General features: G+C 37.6%; 2 protein-coding genes across 3 annotated transcripts; one reads left to right on the plus strand and one right to left on the minus strand.

The window, feature by feature from the left end:
- Positions 1–391: 391 nt before the first annotated feature.
- rtbdn (retbindin) lies at positions 392–11,635 on the plus strand. Of its 2 annotated transcripts, none has more exons than XM_077202183.1 (7): positions 392–512; positions 1,196–1,258; positions 1,535–1,725; positions 1,887–1,974; positions 2,728–2,856; positions 2,965–3,061; positions 9,594–11,635. In XM_077202183.1, the coding sequence occupies exons 1-7, from the start codon at positions 424–426 to the stop codon at positions 9,939–9,941; spliced, it is 1,005 nt and encodes a 334-aa protein (XP_077058298.1). In that variant the 5' UTR covers positions 392–423; the 3' UTR covers positions 9,942–11,635. The 2 variants fall into 2 exon arrangements, with proteins under 2 accessions (XP_077058298.1, XP_077058297.1); XM_077202182.1 differs by having other exon boundaries at positions 450–512; positions 1,549–1,725.
- Positions 11,636–24,226: 12,591 nt separating this feature from the next.
- junbb (JunB proto-oncogene, AP-1 transcription factor subunit b) lies at positions 24,227–25,897 on the minus strand. The gene has a single exon (XM_077202188.1). It carries the CDS (start codon positions 25,547–25,549, stop codon positions 24,638–24,640), a length of 912 nt encoding a protein of 303 aa, XP_077058303.1. The 5' UTR covers positions 25,550–25,897; the 3' UTR covers positions 24,227–24,637.
- Positions 25,898–27,073: the final 1,176 nt, after the last annotated feature.

Consider the following 27,073-nt stretch of genomic DNA (forward strand, 5'->3'; position numbering starts at 1 on the left):
AGATTATCCTAATTCACCCTGGATTCACCTCATGTAATATACCGAGACAGGTTTTTGGGAAAACAAAACAGCAGAATACGCAGGCGGCATGTGCAGGTGACTCAGTGGCACATGATGAGATGCAATTAGAAACAAGGTCACATGAAATACACCCACATTACCTATTATTATTATTATTGTTATTATTATTATTATAATGTATGATCAAAGTGTCTTTGTTTATATCTATGTCTATTTATAGTCATATTGCTTCCATTATTTTTCTTTGATAACTGCACTCACTAAGAACAAACTAATGGTAAATGCGTGTGTGCGAACGCGCGCGTGCGTGCGTGTGTTGGAGAGAGAGAGAGAGAGAGAGAGAGAGAGAGAGAGAGAGAGAGAGAGAGAGAGAGAGAGAGAGGGAGGGGCGTTGTCATCGAGATGTCCTTCGACTATAGCTCGGGGAATAGAGTGAGAGAGCAGTTCAAACCGGAGAGCATCAGAACAGCCACTGGACGCAGCAATATCAGGTAGGGACAGTTTTATGGACATATTAACTATCATTTTGTGTTTTAGGAGATTTTAACTCTGGCGTGAGGTACTGTGTACAGTTTGAGTAGATCAGTCTGTGTAACTCTTCATCCTCTTATGGAGGACTGCATGACACAGTTAAAGGACATTCATATCCACACCACAATTAATCATAATGTTGTCTTTTATGATTTATTTACCTCTTAAGATGAGCTGTGAAAACATTGGGTTGAACTGAACCTGTTCATTACTTTGATATATCAAACTAAAAGTTTCTGTAGGTTGTGATGTAAAGAGTGCATTAAGATTTAGCCTAAACTAAAGTGTATTTTGTATTTTAGAATGAATTTATTGTATTATGTTTATTTTATTTGGGAATATTATATTTGATGTTTTAATGCATTATTTGATTTCAGTTTTTATTTGGGAATATATATTTATTTTATTCTAGTTACATTATTATTATTATTATTATTTTGGAATATATATTTGATGTTTTAATCTATTGTTTGATTTCAGATTTTATTTGGGAATATATATTTATTTTAGTTACATTATTTTTATTTTATTTCTAATTTGGGAATATATATTACATTTTTTGCTAGCTAACACATATATATATATATATATATATATATATATATAGGCTATATATAAACAATCTCTATTTATTTTATTACAGTTCCATTATTATAATCTTAAGGGCAGCACAACAAGGCTCCTCTAAGAATCAAATAAGATCCAGGTGGGTGAACAAATTCTTACTTTCTAGTTAATATTTTCAGAATTTTGATTTTAGCAGATTTCATCACGTTTGGATTGATTCCAAATTTTGGCGGAAATTCCTCTTACATTGGTTGAGGATTTCAGACAGATAAAAAAAATAAACACATCAAATAACCAGTGTTTAACTGAGCTGATCTGTTTATATCTGTTTAAATTAATACTTTTATGAATTTCATGTTCTGAAGCATCATAATGTTAGTTGATGAGAGTCATTATAAAGTATTTCCCATCCCAGATTATTACTTACAGTTGAAAGACAAACGCAGGTGAAAATGGGCGTGTCCAGAGTTCTGCTCGGCCTCGCCTACCTCATTCTATTGGCTGCTGCTGTGATGAGTCACGAGGGGGTGTGTCTTCAGGGTGGGAGACACAAAGCCACGCCCAGTCCTGAGCCCCGTCTGAAGGACTGCTCGCTCTACACAGAGAGTGTGTGCACACACACTTTATAGTCCTCTCACAATCACAATCACACAGCTGATTCAAAACTGGTCAAGATCAGTTCATTAAAAACTTTAGATTCATTTTACTTTCCAGTTGGTATTGTTTGTAGTTTGTCCCAGGTTGTTAATGTTTGTGTCTCTGTTCAGATTCATGTTGTTCTGAGACGGATGTCCAGGATCTCTCCGGCTCCGTGGACAACTCTCCCTGGGATAAGTGTGGTCTTCTCAGCCCTCTGTAAGATTATATCCATTCCCTAAATAAATATGATTCATATTTACACTGTAAAATCTGGAAATTGATTTATTCAATCAGATATGATTTGATAACTGCTTTTAGCAGGTGATAATAGTTTTGCCTCATATTTGTGTTCAATAAAATATATATATATATTTATTTTTAGTGTGAAGGATGCACAATATGTAAACAAGGTTTAATAATAATTAAAACAAAACTATTAACTAATTTGGCAGAATTTTCTTTCTCAATTCTCATGTTGAAGTTGTGGTTGAACATGTTACACGGTTTGTCCTTTTTTAGACTCTAGATGGCAGTAAGTATTTGTATGTTTGTTTGGTTTATATATTTAATGTAGTTAGTTAATTAGTTATTTTTAATCTTTGTTTAATTATTTAAATTATTGTTTGTTTGTTTATATATTTAGTTGGTTATTTTCAATCCAGGTTTGTTTGTTTGTTTATAATTCATGTTTATTTATTTTTAATTAATTTTAATTTATTTATTTATATATAGTTATTTTTTTAATCCAGGTTTGTTTTGTTTATAATTCATTTTTATTTATTTATTTATTTTTCGCTTATGTACGGGTGTGGTTTTTGTGCATGTGAAGTTTTGTGTAAATGCTCATTATTGTTTTACTGAATGTGTTTGTGAAGTACCATCTCTTTTTCTTCAACTAAAAAAGACTCTCTCTATATATATATAACAGTCTCTCTTTCTCTCTCTCTCTCTGTCTCTCTCTGTCTGTAGCTGTGAGTCCTTCCTGAAGCGCTTGGTGTGTTTTTATCGCTGCTCTCCTGACGCTGCTCGCTGGCCACACCCACATCGTGACTCCTCCCTGAAGGCGGTGCCTCTGTGCCACAGTTTCTGCAGAGACTGGTGAGGCCCCGCCCACTCATGCTCACAAACACAGTCTTCAGGTCCAAGGCCATAACCTTTTGTGATGAGTTGTTGGTAATATGATGACCAGAGATGTCACTGTTGCAGGTACGAGGCCTGTAAACTGGACCTGACGTGCGCTCGAGACTGGGCCACCGACCCAAGAGGACAGAACTGCACCGGCGGCTGTGTGCCTTACCAACAGGTAACATCATACCAAACATCCTACACCAAACTCACTACTAGATCTGTAAATTTCTGAAGAAAATTTGATATTTGTCTGGGCAAAACTCATTGCTGTGGTGTTGTAGGTAATTGCCAGAGTGTTGTTATGCAATTGCTAAGGTTTGTTTATATTTTCAGTGTTGCTAAAGTGTTTTTAGTTGGTTTTGACACATCGATGTGTGTTTTGGGTGGTTGCCAGGGTGTTGTTATATAATTGCTAAGGTTTTTTAAATGCTTTTAGTGTTTATAAAGTGTTTTTAGTGGTTGTTGGCACATTAATGTGTGTTTTGGGTGGTTGCCATTGTGTTTCTATGCAGTTGCTAAGGTTTGTTTATATTTTTTAGTGTGTTGCTAAAGTGTTTTTAGTGGGTTTTGATACATTGATGTGTGTTTTGGGTGGTTTGCAGTGTGTTGCTTTGCAGTCGCTAAGTTTTTTTTTAAATTACGTTTTAGTGTGTTGCTCAAGTGTTTTAGTGGGTTTTGGCACATTGCTGTGTGTTTTTGGGTGGTTGCCAGGGTGTTGTATTGCAATTCCTACGGTTTTTAAAATGTTTTTAGTGTGTTGCTAAAGTGTTTTTAGTGGGTTTTGGCTCATTGCTTGCAAAGTGTTCCCAGGACATTGTTGGAGGTTGCCAAGGTATTTCTATGCAGTTACTAAGGTGGTCTATTTTGCTAAGAGGTTGTGAATGTTAAGGTGTTCTAGTTTTTGTCACATTGCTATATACTGTATTGCTATGGTGTTGTGGCTGGTTGCCAGGGTGTTGCTATGTAGATTTTTAAATGTTGGCAATGTGTTGCTAAGTGGTTGATGTGTCAAACTTTGGCAAATTGCTATGTGTACCGGGTGTTGTGGGTGTTTGCCAGGTTGTTGCTATGCAGTTGTTAAGGAGTTGATAATGTTCTAAAGGAGTTTTGCACATTGCCATGAGTTGTGGTTGGTTGCCAGGGTGTTGATAAGCAGATGCAAAATTTTAGGTGTGTCTTTTATTGGTTGCCATGGTGTTGCAAGGACTTTTTAATATTTTTATTGTGTCCCTAAGTTGTTGCTAAAGTGTTTTTAGGACATTTGAAACATTACTGTACTTCTATAATGCTGTACGTGATTGCCAGCATGTTGCTATGCAGTTGCTAAGATCTTCTGTATAATTTTTTAGTAATAATTTTTTTAGTATGTTGTTAAGTGGTTGCTAAGGTGCTCTGAATAGACACACACATTGCTATGTATTGCTATGGTATTATTGGTGGTTGCCAGGGTGTTGTTGCTAAGTTTATTATGTTATAGTGTGTTGCTAGGAGGTTGTCAAGGTGTTCTGAGGATGTTTCACACATGCTGTATTGGCAGGATATCGGTATGTAGTTGTTAAGAAGTTCTGAAGAGTTTACATGTTGCTATGTGGTTGTTTAGGTGTTCGGTTACTAGGTTGTTCTGAGTAGTTTCCAGGGTTTTGCTGTGTGGTTGGTTTTTGTTTTGAGCTTTAATTACACAGAGGGATAGTTTTAATCTAATTTCAAAATTGGGACTCAACAGGGCAAGAGAAATAATGTGGTTTGTTCACATCACTAGCCGTGTTTCCATTACCCTTCAAAATGCGCAAATTGAGATTGCGAATTGAAAATACGCCCAGTGGAAACGCGGAAACGCGTATCGCTAAAAATGTTTACGCTCATATGAGGTGGTTTTTCCAGCAATTCGAAAAAGAAATATTAAACAAAACTGCAATGGAAATTTTTAAGCATTTACAGGGTCACCTGACGTAGAAGGAGCGGTATGTTTGGACAAAAGACGAGACAGAGTCCTTTATTAAACTCATAAAAGACAAAATTATTACAGGAATACCGGACTCTAAACAACAAGGAAATGCCACAATCAAGACCATTGAAGCAGATATGAGGGAGAAATATCCAGAAACACCTCATATGTTGTGGCTCCCAAGTATAAGGGGTTTTCCTTGCCATGAATGTTTGGATAACACGCCTAAATCTCTTTCCATTAAAAAAAATGGCTAGTGCGGTGGCTCGGATAACCCATACCAACATCGGTTGCCATAATTATTGGAATGACTTATCGCAAGAGGAAAAAATTACGTTTTAGTCGCATAACAACAGTTAATGGAAACGCTGTCATTTCGCAATAGTTTTTTATTGACATTTACAAAATAGCACAAACATTTTGCACAAATCTGTAATAGAAACGCGGCTAATGTCTGATACCAACATCACTACAGAGGTTTCCCACATGGCCCACATACTACAAAGAATGACGGCCCTGGAGTGGCCAAGTAACTGGCCCAAGTCTCAGGCAATTACTGACCCATATCTGGTCCTGCACTGGCCATGAATAGGTTGGTTAAGTGTTGGTACCGATTTTCAGCCTTAAGTAAATCAGAAATGGTTAATGACTATTAGCTTACAGCTGCCTAACAAAAAAAAACTTAAAGTAAAATATCCTAAATTAAATGAATGCAAAAAACACTATTATTTTACAGGTATTCCCTGAATCATTACTAACTAAAACATTCAATGTAAAATGAGAAACTCTTGCAGTTAATGACATGCATGAATTAATGTGACTATATTTGTCACTGTATCAGCAGCTACACAGTTACTGCCTCTTAAATAACGCAACATAACATCACTGTTTTTTGGCCCATCCTGGACTGAAGCACAGGCTCTACTCTTCAGTACAATGGTGACCCAAAAAACTCAACAGAAACCCTTTAAATCCCAACAGAACATTAAACATTAACAGATCTCTCAAGATCTCAGTATCTTCACTTATTACAATCCAGAATTACAGTTTCTTACTAAAGTTCTTATTGCGAATTAAAAGAGGTTTAGATGTTTTATTGAAAATAATAAACGTTTGTAGTCACCATTATTGTGATCAGTGTTTGTTTATTTAGTTGAGTACTTGACTCTTTAACATTAGTTTTCCTCTGGCTGCTATAACTGTGTATCTCTAATACTTGTTTGTTATAGCAAAAAAAAATGTAAGAGAAACTCTGATCACATGATGCAGTCATCATTTAGTGTCCTGATTCACTGACACCAGAGTCTAATCTCTGAATAAATTGATTAATATTAGTTGTTAACTTCTCATGCCGATATTGCTGCAGAAATTCCTGCAGTGCTGTGCTATTCTGAAAGATTTTATTAAATCATTATGCAGAAAATGTTTTGACAGGATCATGTAGACTCACACAGACATCAATAATCAGAGTATGAATCTCAACAATATATATATATATATATATATATATATATATATATATATATATATATATATATATTCAGATCAACTCTGAACGTCACAAAACAAGCTACTAAAGTCACTAAAAGATTTGTTGATTGTCACCATTGTTGAGATTTGTATGTTGATTCTTTATGTTTCTGTGCTCCTAAAAAACACAGCTCAAAACATTTTCTGCATAATGACTTAAAATAAATTAGAATACCAGATAATACCAGATAATACTAATGCCACAATACCCACAAGGCTACAGTAAACCATGTGAAATGTACTGTTAAGAGATTTGACTTCAAGTGATATCTGGGAATCATGGCACTACATGATGACCCACTCACCAATAAGTGACCAACATCATCTGATGAGATTTTCTCTAGCAATCTTTTTTGGCATAATAAATGTGTATCAGTGACACAAAAGCAGTAAAAGAAATACTAAAATTAAAAATTCAAGGGTCAAGAGCCCAACTAAAGCAAACACTGTTCACCATAGTGGTGACTTAATTGTTTTTTTTAAATGTCAATAAGTCTTCAACACCTAAGCCTTACAATAAGAACTTTAGTGTTTAGGTAAATAAAGTCAAACTGGATTGTAATGAGTGAATATGCTGAGATCTTGAGAGATCTGTCAGTGTTTAATATTCTGCTGCTCCCAGTCATTTGAATTAACAATTCAGGAAATACCTGTAAAATAACATTGTTTTTCTTTAAAACATTTAGGGAAATATTATGTTAAATCTTTTTGCACTTTATTTTAAACAGAATATTTTACTTTAATTTTAAGGAGATAAATATCCACAACAGGAATAAAATACGGTATATTTTATGACAGCATATTAATACAATTATGCCCGTTGATAAACAAAATTATTGAAATATTGCATGATTATGGTTAAATGATCACAAACATTTTAATCAATTCAATATTTTTAAACTGTAGTATTGTTAAAAATTAACCTTTTACATGCCAAATCATAACAGATGAAACATTATAATTTCAAATGAAGTAAATTGTAAATCAGTGAAGTCAACTGCAATAAAGTTAACACTTAATCGGCTCAAGGTCTCAATCCTGATTTGGAGCAGATGATCACTGCTATGTGGGTTGTTCACATCAACGTCAGCACTGGAGAGAATATGTGACTCCGGGCATGGACACAGCTGGAACGTCTTTGTGAAAACACACACACACACACACACACACACACACACACATATGAACACACACACAGTGAACGTGTCAGTTCATGTCACATTTCCTCACCACTAACATGCTGTACATGTGAAAAGAGAGAGAGAGATGTGAATCAGTGCAACCGGCCTCTCGTACAGTCAGTTTCAATGCTGAATATGGTTGATATAATGTAATTTATTGTTTCAACATTGAAAAAACATTACAACAGTGTATGATGCAACATTTTATGGTTGTAAAAAGATTACAAAATACTTGAACACTATATACACATTGAATATGTGACAATATACACATTGAATATGTGACAATATCAATGTTAATTTGATTCAAAACATATTCAACTTTGATACTCATGAATAAACAATGAATCATTTATTTGGTGAATGGAGTTGTCCAGTAATACCAAGATAAAGCAAGCAAGTGTTTGGCTTGTCATGTGACCCCAACATGATTTATAATGTTAAACAGACTTCTGTGCCATTCATTTTTTTAGGGGTAACACATTTTGTATGATGTTTAACAGTGAGCAGGACTTGATTTAATCATGATGAATTGACTGATAAATGGCTTGATAAATTGATGTCAGCCGGAAATGAAAGTCGTTTTGGAGGTTATGATTTTCATAAAAGATTATACATTTTTCGCAGAATAGCGTGCAGTGATGAATCATTGCCAATGAGAGCAGGAACATGAATTAAGACAGTAAATCGAGTCATAGTTGATCAAAGTTTGGTTTTAAGATCACTGTGTTTCTGTGGAAATGCCACAGTTAAAATTCATAATCAACACAATCATCATCACATGTGCATAACCATGAGTGACAGAGAAACACACACACACACACTTCACATGTTCTTCTGAGGGGTGAAAATCACAGCCAATAATGAGATAGAGAAAGCAGAGGAGAGGTGTGTGTGTGTGTGTGTGTGTGTGTGTGTGTGTGTGTGTGTGTGTGTGTGTGTGTGTGTGTGTGTGTGTGTGTGTGTGTGTGTGTGTGTGTGTGTGTGTGTGTGTGGAATCATTAAAGCTGATGTGCGAATTTAATGACAGACAATGTTAGCAGCGGATCTGAAATGTTTTATCATCATTACACATAATATTTTTGATGCTACATGAATGGTAAAATCCCTCATAACTGCAGCTGTGCTCTTCACATTGCTTTAGTAATTTAATTTTTATAACTAGCAGTCTGAAGAACTATTAAGGTTGATTTTGGCTGTCAGTTCTGCTGTTAATGTATATCTACTGCTAGTTTTTTATGTTATAAAAATGCACAATACCAAGCAATTACACACTGCATTCTCAGCATCGCCACAAGGGGTCATTATTGCAGCATTAGTGTGAGTCTTCTTCTACAGTCAGTTTTCTCATTGGATCAAACCAAAGACTTCATATATACAAAGACAATGAACTCATTGCACTCATGTTACTATGAATGGGAGAAAGTGAAACACGCAATATGGCGGAATAAGTCCCGCCTTCTAGATATAAGAGCCAGTCGCCAATTTATTAAAGTGATCATGTGACGGCTTAAAATGAGCACTTAGGACTGCACATGAAAAATAAGACATTTTTACCACTATTTGAGTGGTAAAAACCTTACCTGGTGCTTTAGAGAATTAGATGTTTCCCCATTCGAAGAAATAGGAGCTGCACTATGACTGAAATAGCTGCTCGAGAGGCATTTCAAAGATGGCCACCGAGTGAAATAACTTGCCTTAACCCTCTGGTGCTCTTTGCGTGTCGGTCAAACATGACAGAAATTTATTTTTTTATTTCAATTAAATGAATGTACTACATTTTAGTTCGATAATGTATTTTTATTTAATATTTTGTATTTTTAGGTATTTTTAGGTACTAAATTGTGTCCATGATTTTTTGTGTGTGTGTTCACTGCAAGTGTCAAAACCTTTACCAAGTTTCGTACCATTCCAATGAAGTAAAAAAATTCAAAACGTAAATGTTTCGTTAAAAAATGAACGAAGAGCACCGGTACTTTGATAGAACAGTTGTTTGTTTGCGTACTTGTGTGCATGTTCTGATCATCCATGCATCTGTGTTTGTTGATCAGATGTATCAGCACGGGCGAGACCTCTGCGAGAGTCTTTGGGGAGACGCCTTTATGACGGTTGAAGACGACCCCGGGGAAGAAGACGGTGTCGAAGGCCATAGCTGCGGCTGTCTGACTCTCAGCCCCTCAGATCGAGAGGTGATAGCGGCCCTGAGGGTTCAGGAAGGAGACCCCGAAGAACTGGACACCACCAAGAGCGGCCTGCCCCAGTACAGAGCACCCTGCCCCCCTGCGCAGCCTCAGACACGCAGTGCCACAGCGCCACCACAAGCCCGGAGGAGCAACACCGTCCTGCGCAAACGCTCCGTTCTGGCCACCGATATGGAAGGCAGTGGAAGCGGCTTCTAGAACATTTGTGTTCTAGATCTCCTGAATGTTTGTTATCAAGTGTTCTGTTTTATCTTATCGGTTGAATTTTAAGGAAACGAATGCAGTGAGCTTTCTACCGCAATTCTATTGTCTATTTAACACAGTCGACAAAACAATCCTGGATGGACTTAAACTAGTTCTGTAATTTGAAATTCTGCTTATTTTTACCTGTTGAAGGTGCATTGTGTAATATTTAGGAGGATCTGTTGACGGAAATGCAATATCATATATATAACTATGTTTTCAGTGGTGTATAAAGACCTTATAAAATTAACCGTTTTATTACCTTAGATTGAGCCAGTTCTATTTACATAAACCGCCGGTCCCCATACATTGAAATAGCCATTTTGCGCCGCCATGTTTCTACAGTGTCCCTGAACGGACAAACATGTTTCGTCACTATGTTGTTCTTCGTGCAAGGAAGCTACCTAAAGTCAGCGAATAAAACACTGACACAATGATGAACAAGTAACAATAATATTCGCAATAACATGTCGTTTTACTGAAAAATTAAGTAAATCTAATTTCTTATTAATCTTTGTAAAGAAACCTCATTGTTTAATTGGCTACTCTCTGCTGTCTCAGACAACAACATAATTTCCTGTCAGCCACCATAACTTCTGTTGGGTGCAATTCACAACCTCACCACTAGATGCAGCTAAAAATAACACAGTGCACCTTTAAAGGCAACATGACAAGTTGAATTTAGGTCTGAATCTCATTGAATATTTTGTAACACTTTACAGTAAGGTTTAACTACATGAACGAATGATGAACAATACTTCTATGGAGTTTATTAATCTTAGCTAATGATTATCTCAGCATTTACTAATGCATATATAAAATCAAAGTTGTATCTGGTAACATTAGTTAAAGCTCTAACCTCAACATGAACAAAAAATGAATTACAATTTTTATTAGCTAACATTAACAAAGATTAATAATGCTGTATAAAATATATTGCTCATTATTAGTTAATGCATTCTACTACTAATAAATGAGACCTTATTGTACAGTGTTTCTCAAATATTCTTATTCACCTGGAAATATGACAAATTACATCAGGAATATGGGTTGCGAATCTTGTTTTATGTTGAGTTGAACTGTTTATTCAGTGTGTTTTTGTATTTGCCCTCTGCATGAAACTACATCATTTACAAATATTATTATGGCATTTTTGTCTCAGTTTAGACTTTGTCTAAATGTTGCTATTGTCGCTTGTTTCTATAGCTGTGATATTTCATGATAATCACAACATATGGAAGTATGAATGTCTCATTTCTTCTAACATCACATTATCATACATGCATATAGCCTAATCTTTACATTTCACACAGTCGTACGTGTAATTTATGTCTGTGTGTTTTGAGTAAATGACATTATTAGTGAAAACACAGATATGATTCAGCTGTCATTTACACTAAGTATTTATACAGAAAAAAAAATGCTGTGAAAGAAAAACTGTGAGAGCACTGTAAATTCTGTTTCACTAGTTATGAATGAGTGTACTTTGACTGTTTAACAGTGAACGTCTGGGCATTGTGTTATGTCTGTAAACTTATGGTCAGTGTGAGCAGTTTGATGTTTCAATATTATGTGGCTGCCTTGAGTAAACGTGTTTCTCTTCTGATCTTATATGTCTTTAATTCATAAATAAACTAAATTGGAATTTGTTCTTTTAACTGTTCTTTTTAAAGCAGTTTAAACTCCTGTAATCCCATCATTGTTGTTATCCTGTTTAGTGGAACATTTTGTTATCAAATAACGTATATCATAAATATTCAAAATAATGTGTTTATCTTGCCAAATGTATGCTACATTTAACTATTGAACTTAAATTATAGCATGACATTCATACTATGACGTAAACAACTTGATTATGAGATATACCCCTGGTTTCACAGACAAGGCTTTAGCCTAGTCCCAGACTAAGTAACTATGTTTGAGCTGTTTTAACTTAATCTTAACTCTAATCTTAAAATATATCAGTGCCACTGTTTTGGTTTTTATTTCACTCAAGATGCACATTAGTAGCCTGATGTTTTTTGTTTTTTTTCTAAGGCATGTTTAAGATACTTAAATAGTCCTAATTGAACTAAGGCCTAATCCTGGCTTAATCTAAACCCTGTCTGTGAAACTAGGCATAAAGTGTCCATGTCCTCATAGATTACAGTTTCTGAGAGCTCCGATTTGTACCACGTGACCCTTGCAGGGTAATTGGTGTTGCCATAGACATCGACAGACGTGTTGTCATGGTAATTACGACAGAATAGGCTATATATTTGTTGTACACTAATGTCTATTATTCTGTGTATATTTGTCCCGAATCACTGTGTATAACGTGAAGCAGAATAGACCTTATTCACAGGAGCGCCATCTTTGATTGAGCCTGTGAGGGATAGATGTGTTTTTGGGTTGTTCTGCTGACGAAACACTGCAAAAATATCTTTACAAGAAATTTCAGTAAAAAAAAAGCCCAGACAAAATTTGCTGTAGAAATTTATAGTGATCTCGAAACTTTTTACAGCGGATGCCATTGAAAACACGGTTTGTCCCTCACGATCGCTTTCATACCTGTCATGGCGCTGCTCTGAATAAGGTAGCATTTATTATTCATTAGCTAGGCCTACTCATCATCACTCCCCAAGTTGACAGCCTATTTTCTTCTAAACCACTTTGAATTGCTTTATGGCACTTGCAGCACTAGATGGCGCCATGAACCCATTTGAAGGCGAAACACATATTCATTGACCCTGTGATGGTGTTTGATGCTGAATTCATAATCAGTTAAACCAGGCTTGACATTTAGCGCCTTGTGACCCAACTTATCTAACCACAAAAACTCCCACCGATTACAAGAAAAACATATGGTTAAGCCAAATTGTAGGCTAGCTATATTTATGTCGGGTAGTTTTATTTTAGTATAGTAGTATAATTGTGTTTTTACACCATTAGCTAGTAGGCTATTTATTAATATTTTGAAAACACACACACACACACACACACATATATATATATATATATATATATATATATATATATATATATATATATATATATATATATATATATACATATATATATATATATATATATATATATATATATATATATATATATATATACACACACACACATTCTTAAGAAAAATGGTTCTAGCTACCAAATTAGGGTTCTTCGGCTTGTAACAACAACAATAACTCTTTTTGGTGCTAAATAGAACCCTTTATATAAGATTCCATAGAACCATGCTTTGAAAGTGCTATATAGGACCTTAATGGTGTTATACATTTCAAAAATATTTATTTTTTGATTTTAGTATATTATCTTTATATTATTATTATTATTATTATTACTATTATTAATATAATTTTTATAAATGACTTATTCATATTTTTTTTTTAGTCCTCTATGCCTGGTCTCATATCTTGTTGCCTCTACTTTGTTTTTTGTTTTTTTAAACAGCATGTTGTGTCAATTAGGTATACTTTTATTTTTTATTGACATGGCATATTGTAGCAAAAATGACAGTGCTCTAACAACAGTTGTTAGCTGAATACATTAATAAATATCAATTGACACTGAACATGATATAGATGTAATGAAGACCAAGTTCCAGTGAAATATCTTCACAATCCCCTTTGATATCTTTACGTCCTTCATTATGTGTGTATTCTGAGTGTCGGTTTCTCTCTGCAGATGATGAGATTATGATACGTGACAGCATCTGAAATACACAATTGAGTTTAGAGTTACATTGTGTCTCTTCAATTCGATTATGTTCTTTAAGGCCAAAATTAGACTTTAAAGTGATAAAGTCATGGGATAGCTTTAATATTTTTTGTGACTGGGTATGTTTAGGCATAAAGTCGTAATTTTAAAAATATCATACATTTTATATCTCTGTTCCTTACTTTGTGGAGAATAGAAGATTAGTATCCTTTAACTGAACATAGCTGCTTACACTTACATGTTCTGTTAAACTAAAAACAGAAAAAGACATGATTGTTGATACCAATCTCTCATTTGAAAGTCACGTGTCTAGTATCTGTAAAAGCGCATTTTTCCATCTTAAAAATATTTCTAAATTACGTCATATGCTCTCATTGACAAATGCGGAACAATTAGTTCATGCGTTCATGACCTCAAGGCTAGATTATTGTAATGCTCTACTGGGTGGTTGCCCTGTACGCTTAATAAACAAACTACAGCTAGTTCATAACGCAGCCGCTAGAGTTCTTACCAGAACCAGGAAGTACGACCATATTAGCCCGGTTCTGTCAACACTGCATTGGTCCCTATTAAACATTGTATACATTTTAAAATATTGCTGATTACTTACAAAGCACTAAATGGTTTAGCTCCCCCAGTACTTGAGCGAGCTCTTAACCCATTATAGTCCTTCACGTCTATTGCGATCTCAAAATTCTGGCCAGTTGATAATTCCTAGAATATCTAAATCGACTGCTGGCGGTAGATCTTTTTCCTACTTGGCACCAAAACTTTGGAACAATCTTCCTAACATTGTCCGGGAAGCAGACACAGTCTGTCAGTTCAAATCTAGTCTAAAAACACATCTCTTTGGCTTAGCATACACATAACACATTATAGATTGCTATAATTCAATGTTAGGTTGCATAGTTTAGATCAGCCGGAACCGGGAACACTTCCCATAAATCCTGATGTACTTTGTACATCATAAGAAGGATGGCGTCTACGCTAATATTAGTCTCTCTGTTTATCCCGAGGTTTACCGCAAACCGCCGTATCCAGGCCATATCTAGATCTGAGGAAGGACCATCACATGGACACGACGACAACGCATCCCTGAAGTGCCAGCCTCATCAACACTGTGAAGGCCTCATGGACACCTCAACAAACTCATCTCCATACCGGCGTGATGACTCCGACCCCTAACCAGATGAACTGGATAAATATTGTGAAAGTTCTGATCCAATCTGACTTCTGACCTATTATGCCGCCTAAATCATAATCATACACTGTTCGTATGTTGGCCAAAGGAGGACTGGCCCCCCGACTGAGCCTGGGTTCTCCCAAGGTTTTTTTCTCCGTTCTGTCACCTGATGGAGTTTTGGTTCCTTGCCCCTGTCGTCACTTTTTTTCGCCTTCATTCGCCATTGGCTTTTGGCTTGCTTAGTTGGGGACATTTAACATTTAATTTTGAATTTAACAATACTATTACAACTTTACTTTCCTGTTATCTCTGTAAATCTGCTTTGAAACAATTTGTATTGTAAAAGCGCTATATAAATAAAGGTGACTTGACTTGACAGGAAATGATCGTTACCATTTTTACAATGAAAGTTATAATTTATAGACATTTTAAGAAAGAAATAATTTACCTGTTGAGAGAGTATGTTGACAGTCTGTGTAGTAACTGTAGTTGTATAGCTGAGCTCCATAATATCAGTAATGATGAGGCTTTGACAGTTACAGATTTGAAAAAAAAAGGCGGGAATAAAGAATTCTAAACTCAACACAAAGAACCATTTCGGCATTTAAAGGGTTCTTCAGGAGGATACGGTTCTAAATTGAACTGTTACTACGTGTAAATAACCATATTTTTAGAGTATATATATAGAGAGAGTATATTTTTTAGAGTGTATATTAAAATAATGTGCATTTAAAACACTTGCTGTGACCCACAGGTTAAAAAGCAGCAAACCAATGATATTCCAGTAGCCTACATTATGTAACAGTCGAGTCGTGTTGTGTCAGTGTCGGTGGGTGTTTGACGGAAAGTGTCACTCAATCTGAGCCTCAGCGTTCATCTATCAGTCTTGGAAAGGACAAGAAGGAATATTCATGAGATCGAAGGAGAGATTTACAGTGTGTGAGTGGGAGAGAAACGATGAAATGTGCAAATCAGCATGTGATGGAGGAGATGAGCCCACATTTGTCGTCATCATCAGTCACTGATGTTTCTCCCTCTGTAGCCTACAGTCTTTCAGGCGTAAGAAAGCCTTCAGAGGGGAAGTATGAAGAAGAAATGCTCCAGAAAGCTCTTCAGGCTAATCACGAAGGTGGGATATAAATAACATGCGCAGATTCTGTTGAGAAACTTTGCTGAATGAGCTTTGACTCATTCACAAGTGCTGCACTTTTACAGGCCTGTGAGCCATTCTTGTGCCAATTAAACTGGGGTAAAGTGAAACGAGAGAGAAACAATCATATATTTAAATGCCAGACTGAAAAATATTGACAACTGCAGCACCATTTTACTGTTTCTAGTTGAATTAGCAGCGTGTTGAAACAATGGAGAGTTTAAAACCACAAGCGCTCAGGCCCTCAGGGACATTTATGGTTGGCTAATGATCTTTTGGCGCTACAACCTCTAATATTTTTCTCTAGAGTCAAAAGCGATTCATTCACGCTCTTTCCATTTCGTGCGAGTTGCTTCTCTCTCTCTCTCTCTCTCTCTCTCTCTCTCTCTCTCTCTCTCTCTCTCTCTCTCTCTCTCTCTCTCGCGCTAAAGAGCTAATGTCAAAAAATTCGGTCAGTATTTACTCACCCTCATGTTGTTCCAACCCCGTAAGACCTTCGTTCATCTTCGGAACACGAATTAAGATATTTTTGATGAAATCTGAGATCTGGATCACTCCTCCATACTAGTCCATAGGCTTCTTGAGGGATTGAACTTGCCGGCCTCGAAAAGTTATTAAAAACATCGTTAAAATAGTCCAAGTGACAGTGGCTCAATCTTAAGTTTATCAAACGACGAGAAAACTTTTTGTGTGCAAAAAAAAAACAAAAATAACGACTTTATACTAATAATAATAATAATACATTTTATTTAAAGGCGCCTTTCTCGGCACTCAAGGACACCGTGCAAGGATACATAAGACTTTTAAAAGCATCAGAAATAAATAAACAACATTAAAAAACAAAAATTAAGAAAGAGGCAGAGCAATTGAAATCAAGTGAGATAGGCAGTTTTGAACAGATGTGTTTTTAGTTGTGATTTGAAATGGGAGAATGAATCAATGTTTCTGAGTTGGGGTGGTAATGAGTTCCAGAGACGGGGAGCAGAGCGGCTAAATGCTCTGCTCCCCATAGTGGTGAGACGGGAGGGGGGGGGGGGGGGGGCAGACAGGTGTACACAGCAAAATCCCCAGTGTTAAATGAACACTCCTGGTGTACATATAAGTCCAACTACAGGGTGTTGAAAATGAACACTGAAGCAGTGTTGAAGTTAATGAGATAATCAAGTGATTAATTAAGTTATGATTGGCCATTAGTGGTGACACCCGATGATAATAAGCAGAATCATTGAAGGAAAGAGAAACAACAAGAACTACTGACTTCGAACCATTACACATTATTGCACTTATTATTACCAGTGTGACTTTATTTCTGTCATACATCTACAAAAGTTATTGAGATTCAACAGAAGTTTAGACGGCAATGTTTTATGGAATTTTTCATTTCAAGCCACCATTATGGTGGTCAGTGTTTGCTTTAGTTGGGCTCTTGACCCTTTTCATTTTTTATTGTTAGTTTTACTCTAGCTGCTCCAACATTGTGTTTATAAAGCACAGTTGTTACTACATGAGAAAACCTGCTAAAAATATGTTGTGATGATGACATCATGTAGTGACCAGATTCACTGATGTCTTTTAGAGTTTAAATCTTTGACTATATGATTTATTTTGCATTTTAGTATTGGTGATTGTAGCCCTGAGATTCTACAGTTTGAGATCTAACAGCAATATGAACAATTTTGAAAATTCTATGAGCACTGGAGCTCTTGTGTTTAGCACACAAACATCAAGAATCAGCATATGAATCACAACAATGGTGACAATAAACAAACTAGTGATACACAGATCAACTCTGAACATCACAAAACAAGCTATTAAAGTCATAACAAAACAATAGCAAAATCAAAACAAACAGGAAAAACTGAAAATTACAGGACAATTCAGCTGCATAATTTATTCATACTGCAATGCATGATGGGAGCCATGGATGCATTTTGATTGGTGGCTCCCATCATGCACTGCAACATGAATCTTTTGTGTGATTGTCACCATTGTTGAGATTCATATGTAGATTATTGATATCTGTGTAGGATTTCAAAACCTTCAGATTATTAAAGCACTGCTGAAATTAGCTACTATAATGAATATATATAGAACTTTTGTATAATCAGTTTATAATGCTGGTTGAGTAAATCAGGCCACTACAGGATTGTAATTTCATCATTTAAACAACCATCATGACCTGGGCTGAGTTTTCCAAAAGCATTTTAAGCCTAACTCGATCGTAGATCAATTGCAAAATTAGGCTCACGATGCTTTCGGGAAATACAGCCCATGTCATAGTTTCTCTTGCAGTAACACGTGTGCTTTATAAACATAGAGTTGGAGCAGCCAGAGAAACACTACTGTTAAAAAGCAAAGAGTCAAGAGTCCAACTGAAGCAAACACTGATCACCATAATGGTGACATGAAACGAAACATTCCATAAAACATTACCATCTAAACTTCTGTTCAATATAAATAAGAATGTGGGTAGATGTATGACAGAAATACACTGGTAATAATAAGTCCAATAATGTGTAATGGCTCGAAGTCAGTAGTTCTTGTGTTTCTCTTTTTTTCGTTCTTGTTGTTTCTCTTTCCTTCAATGATTCTTCTTATTAACATCAGGTGTCACCACTAATGGCCAATCATCACTTAATTAATCACCTAATTATCTCATTAATTTTAACACTGCTTCAGTGTTCATTTTTAACATCCTGTAGTTGGACCTATATGTACACCGAGAGTGTACATATGTACACTGGGGATTTTGCTGTGTATGGAGGAAGAGGATCTAAGGGAGCGGGTGGATGTTGGGCCCTGATATGGGGGGGGCAAGTTCATGGATGGCCTTGAATGTTAACTGAAGGATTTTGAATTGGATACGGAACTGGACCGGGAGCCAGTGAAGCTGTTGGAGAACGGGAGTGATGTGGTGAATAGAGGCGGTTTGAGTTATGATGCGGGCAGCTGAGTTCTGGACCAGTTGAAGTTTATGAAGGGATTTGTGAGGGAGGCCGAAAAGGAGAGAGTTGCAGTAGTCCAAACGGGAAGTGACAAGACTGTGGACAAGAACGGCGGCAGTGTGTGGTGTAAGGGAGGGGCGGAGGCGATTAATGTTTTGTAGATGGAAGTAAGCAGACCGGGTAATGTTATTGATGTGGGCCTGAAGATAGTGTGCTGTCAAGGATGACACCCAGACTCCTAACCTGGGGGGAGGGTGAAACGGAGGAGTTATCGATACTGAGTGAAAAACTGTTGTTTTTGGATGAAGTGGATTTAGTGCCAATGAGGAGAACCTCAGTTTTATTACTGTTTAGTTTGAGAAAATTTTTGGAAAACCAGGTTTTTACTTCCGTGATACAGTCAGTGAGGGAGGTGGGCGGGAGAATGAACGAAGGTTTGGTCGAAAGGTAGAGCTGGGTGTCATCAGCATAACAACTATTCATTTCCTTCTCTCTGGGCCTCTAGTCAGGTTACTAGTTTAACAGCATATGATATGTGTTGTACGTCACACGCATCACCCACATGACCAGGGTTGGCCAATAGTGAGCCTACGTGTGAAGTAGCTCTACGCAATTACACTAGTTTAACTGACTAGAGGCCCAAAGAGAAGGAAATGAATCGTTGATAAATAAAGTCGTTATTTTTGTTTGTTTTGGCGCACAATACGTATTCTCGTCGCTTGATGAACTTAATATTGAGCCACTGTAGTCACTTGGACTATTTTAACGATGTCTTTAATAACTTTTCGAGGCCGGCAAGTTTCAATCCCTCAAGAAGCCTATGGACTACTATGGAGGAGTGATCCAGCTCTCAGATTTCATCAAAGATATCTTAATTCGTGTTCCGAAGATGAACAAAGGTCTTACGGGGTTGGAACAACATGAGGGTGAGTAAATACTGACAGAATTTTCATTTTTGGGTGAACTATCCCTTTAAGAGCTCAAGATGACAAGGTCATTTTAAAGTCCCCTTGTAGTCAATAATTTTATCCTTTAAAACTAATCTTTGATCACCGAAATGACATATTTAAACATTACTTCATGTCTTAAAATAGCTTGAATGTAACTACACTCTTGCCTCATTGCGGTTCTATGAATATGCAAATTCATTTGTGACATCAGAAACACCACCGATTTCAAACCACGTTTTCGAGTCTGTTTTTTATTCACTGCAGTTTTAAGGAGAAAATACTCAGCAACGGTGTTGACTGATAAATTTGCACATGGTTTGTCCTGAAGCATATTAAGAACACAACATAGATGCACATACAGTTATTTTTAAACCAAGCAGTTTGTTTATTTTTGGTCAACATGGCGAATTTGAGGAGAAATGTGTTGAATCTTTCGCCCTGGATTCCAATTGGATGGACTGGATTTCACCTGTGAAAATTTGAGAAACAGAGGTTAATGTGACTGCTCCTTTAAAGTCCCACTAAAGTGCCTTGTAAACCCCAATTTATACTTTGGCGTGGAACTCACACCGTAGCTACGTCGTAGGCTGTGTGTAGCACGCGTACCTTTCGACGTACCCTGATGTACACCTCTCCAAAAATTTAACAACGCGTCAATTCTACGCGGATTCAAGAGCTGTGATTGGTCTGCTAAAACCCCTCCCTCGGGTTTCACATGCTCCCTCTGCATGTGTAAAGCCCAATTTATACTTTTGCGTCGAACTTACGCCGTTGCTACGTCGTAGGCTGTGTGTAGTAGAGATGCGCGGTTGGTGGTTATAGCCGCGGACTCCGTGGATAAACCGTGGATCGGGCGGATGACGTGACGAAAAAAAATATTTGAAAAAAATTCAGGCGGGTGGCAGGCGGTTTCTAGTCCTACGGCTGTCATCAGAAGCGCCTTGTATCAGCAGATGGCGGGCGGGAAAATTGGTCAAAAACGTTGGTGCGGATGGATGGCGGACGGATGATGAGTTTTGTGATGCGGTTGCGGATGAAATAATAGCCCATCCGCTCATCTCTAGTGTGTAGCGCGCGTACCCTTCGGCGTATCCTGACGTGCACCTCTCCAAAAATGTAACAACGCGTCAATTCTACGCGGCCGCAAGCGCTGTGATTGGTCTGTTAGAACCCCTCCCTCGGGTTTCACATGCTCCCTCTGCATGTGTAATTGTGCGTCAACGCGGACAACGACGCAGAAGTATAAATTAAAACAAAAGCGTAGTGTATAGCGAAGAGGCTCCGGCGTAGGTCAGACGCAGAAGTATAAATCAGCCTTAATTGCACGTCAACGCGGAAAACGACACAGAAGTATAAATGAAAACCAACGCACAGCCTAGCTTAGAGGCTCTGGCGTAAACTCGCAGCTTTGTATGATGCGTTGACGTAATATCCACTGAAACAGGAAGCTAAGGCGGGACATAATAAAGGGGCCCTCCCCCTTTTCAAATAGCCAATAGTATTTAGTTTACCTCACAGACTGCAAGGCATACTTGACAGCACCATGAAAGCGAATCCGAGCGCTAATGATACGTTGGATTCAATTTTAGAGGTGTGATTAAAATCTAGCCATTTCATTCTTAACCAAAGTACAGTTGGAAAATGTAATAAAACTCGAGCGTTTGAGCAACCTAACACACATCTCCAACCCATATCTCTCCGTGATGTGTCAATGGTAGCTTTGGCCAGGTGGTATTTATAGCATGGGGGCGGAGCTTTAGATTCTATAGAGCATTTGATTGGACAGAAGATGTGTTGAGAAGCTGAAGTCCGTTGTGATGTCATAAAAAATGGTAAATTTCATAAAAATCAAAAAAGTGAGAGACGGTAAGTTCTGAATGCTTATATCTCCTAAAGGCAAATTTTGTCATTGTTTTGGAACACACCGGCTTTATTCATAACTTTAAGACTAACATAGTAAATTTATAGTACTAAAAGCTAAAAAAAAATACATTTTGATTTCAGGGGGCCTTTACTTAGGAAACCTTCGCATAGAAAAGTCAACAAACATCAGAATGGAATAAGTCAATTTAAATGAGAGAGTGTGTGTGTTTAGGTGAGATTGTTCCACAAGAAACACTCATGAAACTAAAAGAGCTGTTGATATTGTTCTCAGATGAAATGAAACACACACGAAGGTGTGCACCTTTAAAATCTCCAAAACAACCAGAGCTCGAGTGTGCGCGCGTACTTTCAGCGTACTTTGATGTGGCTTCCTCTGATTTCCACCTCGAGAGCGAGCAGAAAAACACGCAGGTGGGTCACTGACGTCACTGACTGGTGGACCCGAGTGGGCCTTTATCACCGTGAAAAAAAAACCCCGTTCCCGTTTTCCAGCGATGAAGAGGCACTAAAAACAAACGTCCCACGCGTTTCAGAGACTATAGCTTTGTTATCTGGACTATAGTTTGTGTAGCTACCAAGATGGTATTTTCATGGTAATAAAGTCTTAAAACTACCATGGAATGGTAAGCCTATGTTTATAGGCTATTATTTTAGTGGAAACATTGTTTATAAACATTTATTAAATAAATCCGTCATTGAGGTAATTCATTCAGAAAGATCAGCTCAGGGTCACATATTTTCAAGCTAATGTTCTTCATTCCAGCGGCAGTGCCAGACCCAGATCTCTTTATAGATCTCATAAGCGCCCCTGCCGTGCACGCCTCCGGTTCAGTCATTCCAGAGTGTGCAGTCACTTCCCAAAAGATATATTCATCTCCAGAACACATCCAAACCACAAAGTATTATGATAAATTAGGCGCAGATGATTCGGCTAATGCTTAAATTGTTACAGTTTGACTGAAATAAAAAAATGGTTAAACCAGTCTAGCTGGATTAGGTTGTTCTCCTGTGAAACCAGTTTGGGCTTGGACCAGAAAACCAGTTATCTTTCAGTATCTTACACTGAATTGGGCCTAATAATAACAGATACATTTATATTCATGCTTACTGACTCTAATCTCTTCATCTATAACATCATTCAGCTCCTAAAATAAACTCATATCTAATGCTGAAGGTGTGTTTTCTTCCCTGGCCATGTTTTGACCCCTGATATCTCTGTATAAAGTTCATCAGTGTGTTTCTTGTGAATCATATCCTCCTGAGACCCAACATTGAGTTATTTCCCCTAAAGACATTATATTTTATCAAATTTCTTTGACAACACACGTCACAGTTTTAAATCAAATCATTCTGTTATATCTTTCATAAAATAGTTGAGAATCATCTTTATACAAAGTTTGGATAAAAAAAGCTTGAGACCTAATAATTGATTGGTAAATAAAAATAAATAAATAAATAAAAACATTGTTTTTGCCTATACATGAATTTTAATTATTTTCTTAATAAATGAGTCAGTGTCCAAAGAGGACATGACATTATGAATAAAATTAATTGACATGAAAAGACATGAATAGGAAAAAAACATTGTTGTTGTTTTTCATTCACCAATCAATTTTTAGGTCTCAAGCTTTTTTATCGAAACTTTGTATGAGGACATTTTTGAAAAAATATATATATTTTATTCCTATAGGAATTTGTTTTCTCCCCAAAATGTCTTTATTCAATTCATTTCTTATGCTCAAAACAATGTAATGACCTATACATGTTTATATTTTTTTAGCTTTTATAGTATAATATAGTTGGAGTCAAATAAGTCAAATTTTAACATTTAAATATTATAATAAATACACTGAATAATATATAATTATTATTATTATTTTACAATTCTAAAATGTTTGTTTCTCTTCTTACATTAGCCTATAAGTTCCGCATTTTAAAGGCTGCATCATTGTTTCCTTGTAAGCGTTCAAGCCACTAAACTCCATGGAAACACACACACATACACACGCTCAAAGTGGTCTTGTCCAACTTCGGAAACCCCCTCTCTCTCTCTGATCCTGGATCGGTGAACTCGTAGCCTACTCCACTCGGGCTTGTGGGTGGAGAGTGACGTACGAGGACCAAAAAAATACCATATATGGAAGTGCTGCTGACGTCAGTAGGAAAGGCCTAGTGCCCCCTTTCGTGAACGCGCAAACGCAAGAAGTGTTAATCAATACACACAACAACCCACAGAAAACAGCTGATTACTTTACAAACAGTGAACAAACATTCAAGCCATACTCAAAATGGTCGTGTTTTGTGTGTGAACGACATGTGGACTTCGAGGAACGGTCAACATACTAAGTAGCCTACATAACAGCTCGAAACCAAGATTAATAAACATAACAACACAAATGAAAACCCATACACATGGAAAGTTATATTTCAAAATCTTTACTTAAATAAACAGCGCACACATAAAAAAAGACATTGTAAACATGTGACATTGGTAACATAGTGTCAGGATCAACCTGAACAGTAGCCTAACAATAATTTATGAGTTCAGGATCGGTTGTATTACTGCACGACAATATCAGATGCGTTTACATGATCAAATACACTTTAGATCATGACAAAAACACAGTTTTGATACAGAGGCGGCGACTGGCCTTTTCCACTTCGTCTCGGAGCCTCAGAGTCCGTTCCGTCCCCTTCCGGACGGAGGGTTCGCTTTAATCATGTATCAGAACCCAGGACGAGTCCAAAGTACCTCATCTGAGAGCGCGTGCGTTCTCATCGTGGAACATAAGAAAATTTCCAGTGTTATGTTTATCTGAGTCCAACCGCGTTTAAAACGCCTCCATCTTACTGGTCAGCATAAGCTGACAGCCGCTGTTCATGTGTCTCAGGACCTTTTGTTTAAGTTGCGCCACCTGTTCCCGCAGAACGGAGGCTGTGTTGGACAAGCCAGCGTTATCAGACTTCAAACCCTTGACTTTGTCCTCCAGCCGCGAGATGCGCTCCAGTTTGCGCCTTCGGCATTTAGTGGCCGCAAGTCGGTTACGAAGCCGTTTGCGCTCCGCTTTAATGCGTTCCTGGTTCTCCATGTCGATTGGAGACATTGGTGGTGACGAGCCGTCGCTGCTGTGCATGTCGGGAACGGTCTGCGGTTCTTCTTTCAAAGGCAAGAAGCGCGGCGCGGGGTGCTGGAACGCGTGCGTGTTTTCCGGGTGTTGTATATGAGGCAGGTAGTTAATGGTGGTGGACGGGTGGTTTGGTGCGGGGCAGTACGCGTTCAGCGTCGTGTAAATGGGAGGCTCAGCTTGCAGGGAGGAGCCGAAAACGGACGCTGTTGTCGTGCACGTAGTGACGCCACCGGCTCCAATCGACACGTTGGGCGGGGGCATGTGGTTCATCTGGTGAAGCTCATCCAAAGCCTTGACGAAGCCCTCCGCGAAGCCCTCCTGCTCGTCGGTGATGCCCCGACCGTAGAGGTACTGGCCCGGTGTGGGCGTCGTCAGAACCCCGTTACTGTTCTGGATGATGAGCCTCTCCAGCTCCGGAGACGCGAGTTTGAGCGACCCGACATCGCCGTTCGCGCTCTGATACAGCTCCGATTTGAGGCTCCGATATTGCTCAGTCAAATTCAAGTTCATGCTCTGTTTCTGGAGTTTATAGTCATGTAGTGCCGCGTCGTTGTGCGCGTAACCCAACAGAAACGAGTCGTCGTGGTAAAACGGCTGCTCCATTTGTGTACTCATAGATATTCTTGGAGAAAGCTATTCTGCTTGACAGTTCAATGTCTAATTTACACCTTCAAGTGTAAAAAAAAAAAACGTCTGAGAGCGAATAACGATGACAGTCAATGAAACAGCGTTCCGTCCCGTTCCGCTCTCGGATCGACGCTCCTCTCGAATGAATTAAACACAAGAAGTCCCAAAGATGTAATGAATAGCGCGACAGCAGCAACAAAACGCTCTTGAATGATTCTAAGAGGCTGTCTATGAAAGCGAACGCTGTTTTTGGGAGAGATGTCCGTTTGATTTGCTCTTGATGCGTTCGTTCGTTCGTGTGGATCGGAATCCCGATTCGTATTTATAAGCAGCTAAAGCACTGACAGCTGGTCACGCCCCCAACTGTGGCTACGTCACGCGCATCATCACGTCATTGTCGGGAACTGCTGGGACAGTAAACAAGCCCGAGGGCGAAGCGCGCAGTAAAAAGGGAACGGGGCGATTTTTAACCTCACGATTTAAAATAATTTAATAATCGATGTAGGAATAGATATACAAGAATTTGATTTGCATTGTTCCCGAGATCCTTTCTGATAAAAGAAAGGACCTCGAACATTGGATTTCAGGTAGGCTGTTGATTATCATTTTATAAAGTAAGGATAAAGGCTACCACCATATAGCCTATATTTATATATATATATATATATATATATATATATATATATATATATATTAGGGTTTTTATATGATTTTGATGCGCGTACGTGTTATGTTGCTATACTGGGACATTTTCCCATTCATCTCAATGGCAAAAAAGTGTCCCAGTTTACCTAAATTCACCGTATAGTTTGTATAGGGCATAATTTATTTGAGCGGAAACACTGTATTAAACAACTAAAAATGACATTAGAATGTTTTCTATCAAAATTTTGTTTCACTTTGTTTCACATAGCTCTAAAATGTCTTTATTACTCTATTCGTTTTTCATATGTTTTTTAAGTTGCATTTTTGTCTAAAAGAATGGGATAGATTACGTCAAACAATGTGAAGATTAAAGTGTAATTTAAAACTCGCTGAATCTGCAAATTAGTGAAAAAGACGGACAGCAAACTCTCCCGGCTCATCATGGATCCTCAGACACTCGCTTCCTGTAGGAAGTTTACAGTCCAAATATGGGCATGGTGACGTTTGTTCCTCACCGGAGAGAGTGTGAGAGGCCCCGCCCACATTATCTGGACTGCTGAGCATAGGCACGTTCTCGACGCTCATCAGAAACACCTGCCAATTGAACAAAGCAGCAAAAGTGCCAACTTACACTCACCGCATTCTCAGACCTACTGAAAATGCCCTTTTAATGATACAATAATTGTCAGTTATTAGTTTAAACACTGATCTGATAAAACAACTTTCTAAACCAGGTCAATTAGTTATTCATCGTTTGAATATTTAGGCTCAAAATACAGATTATGCATTGAAATTAAAGGCTTTATTTAACTAGGCTCTATATGATGCTTCATATAATGATACTTTATAATTAATAGCCTACATTTA

Source organism: Siphateles boraxobius, unplaced genomic scaffold (genome assembly GCF_051911475.1).
Source record: "Siphateles boraxobius isolate OS27281-9 unplaced genomic scaffold, OSU_SipBor_1 49, whole genome shotgun sequence".
In the NCBI taxonomy this organism is placed as follows: Eukaryota; Metazoa; Chordata; class Actinopteri; order Cypriniformes; family Leuciscidae; genus Siphateles; species Siphateles boraxobius.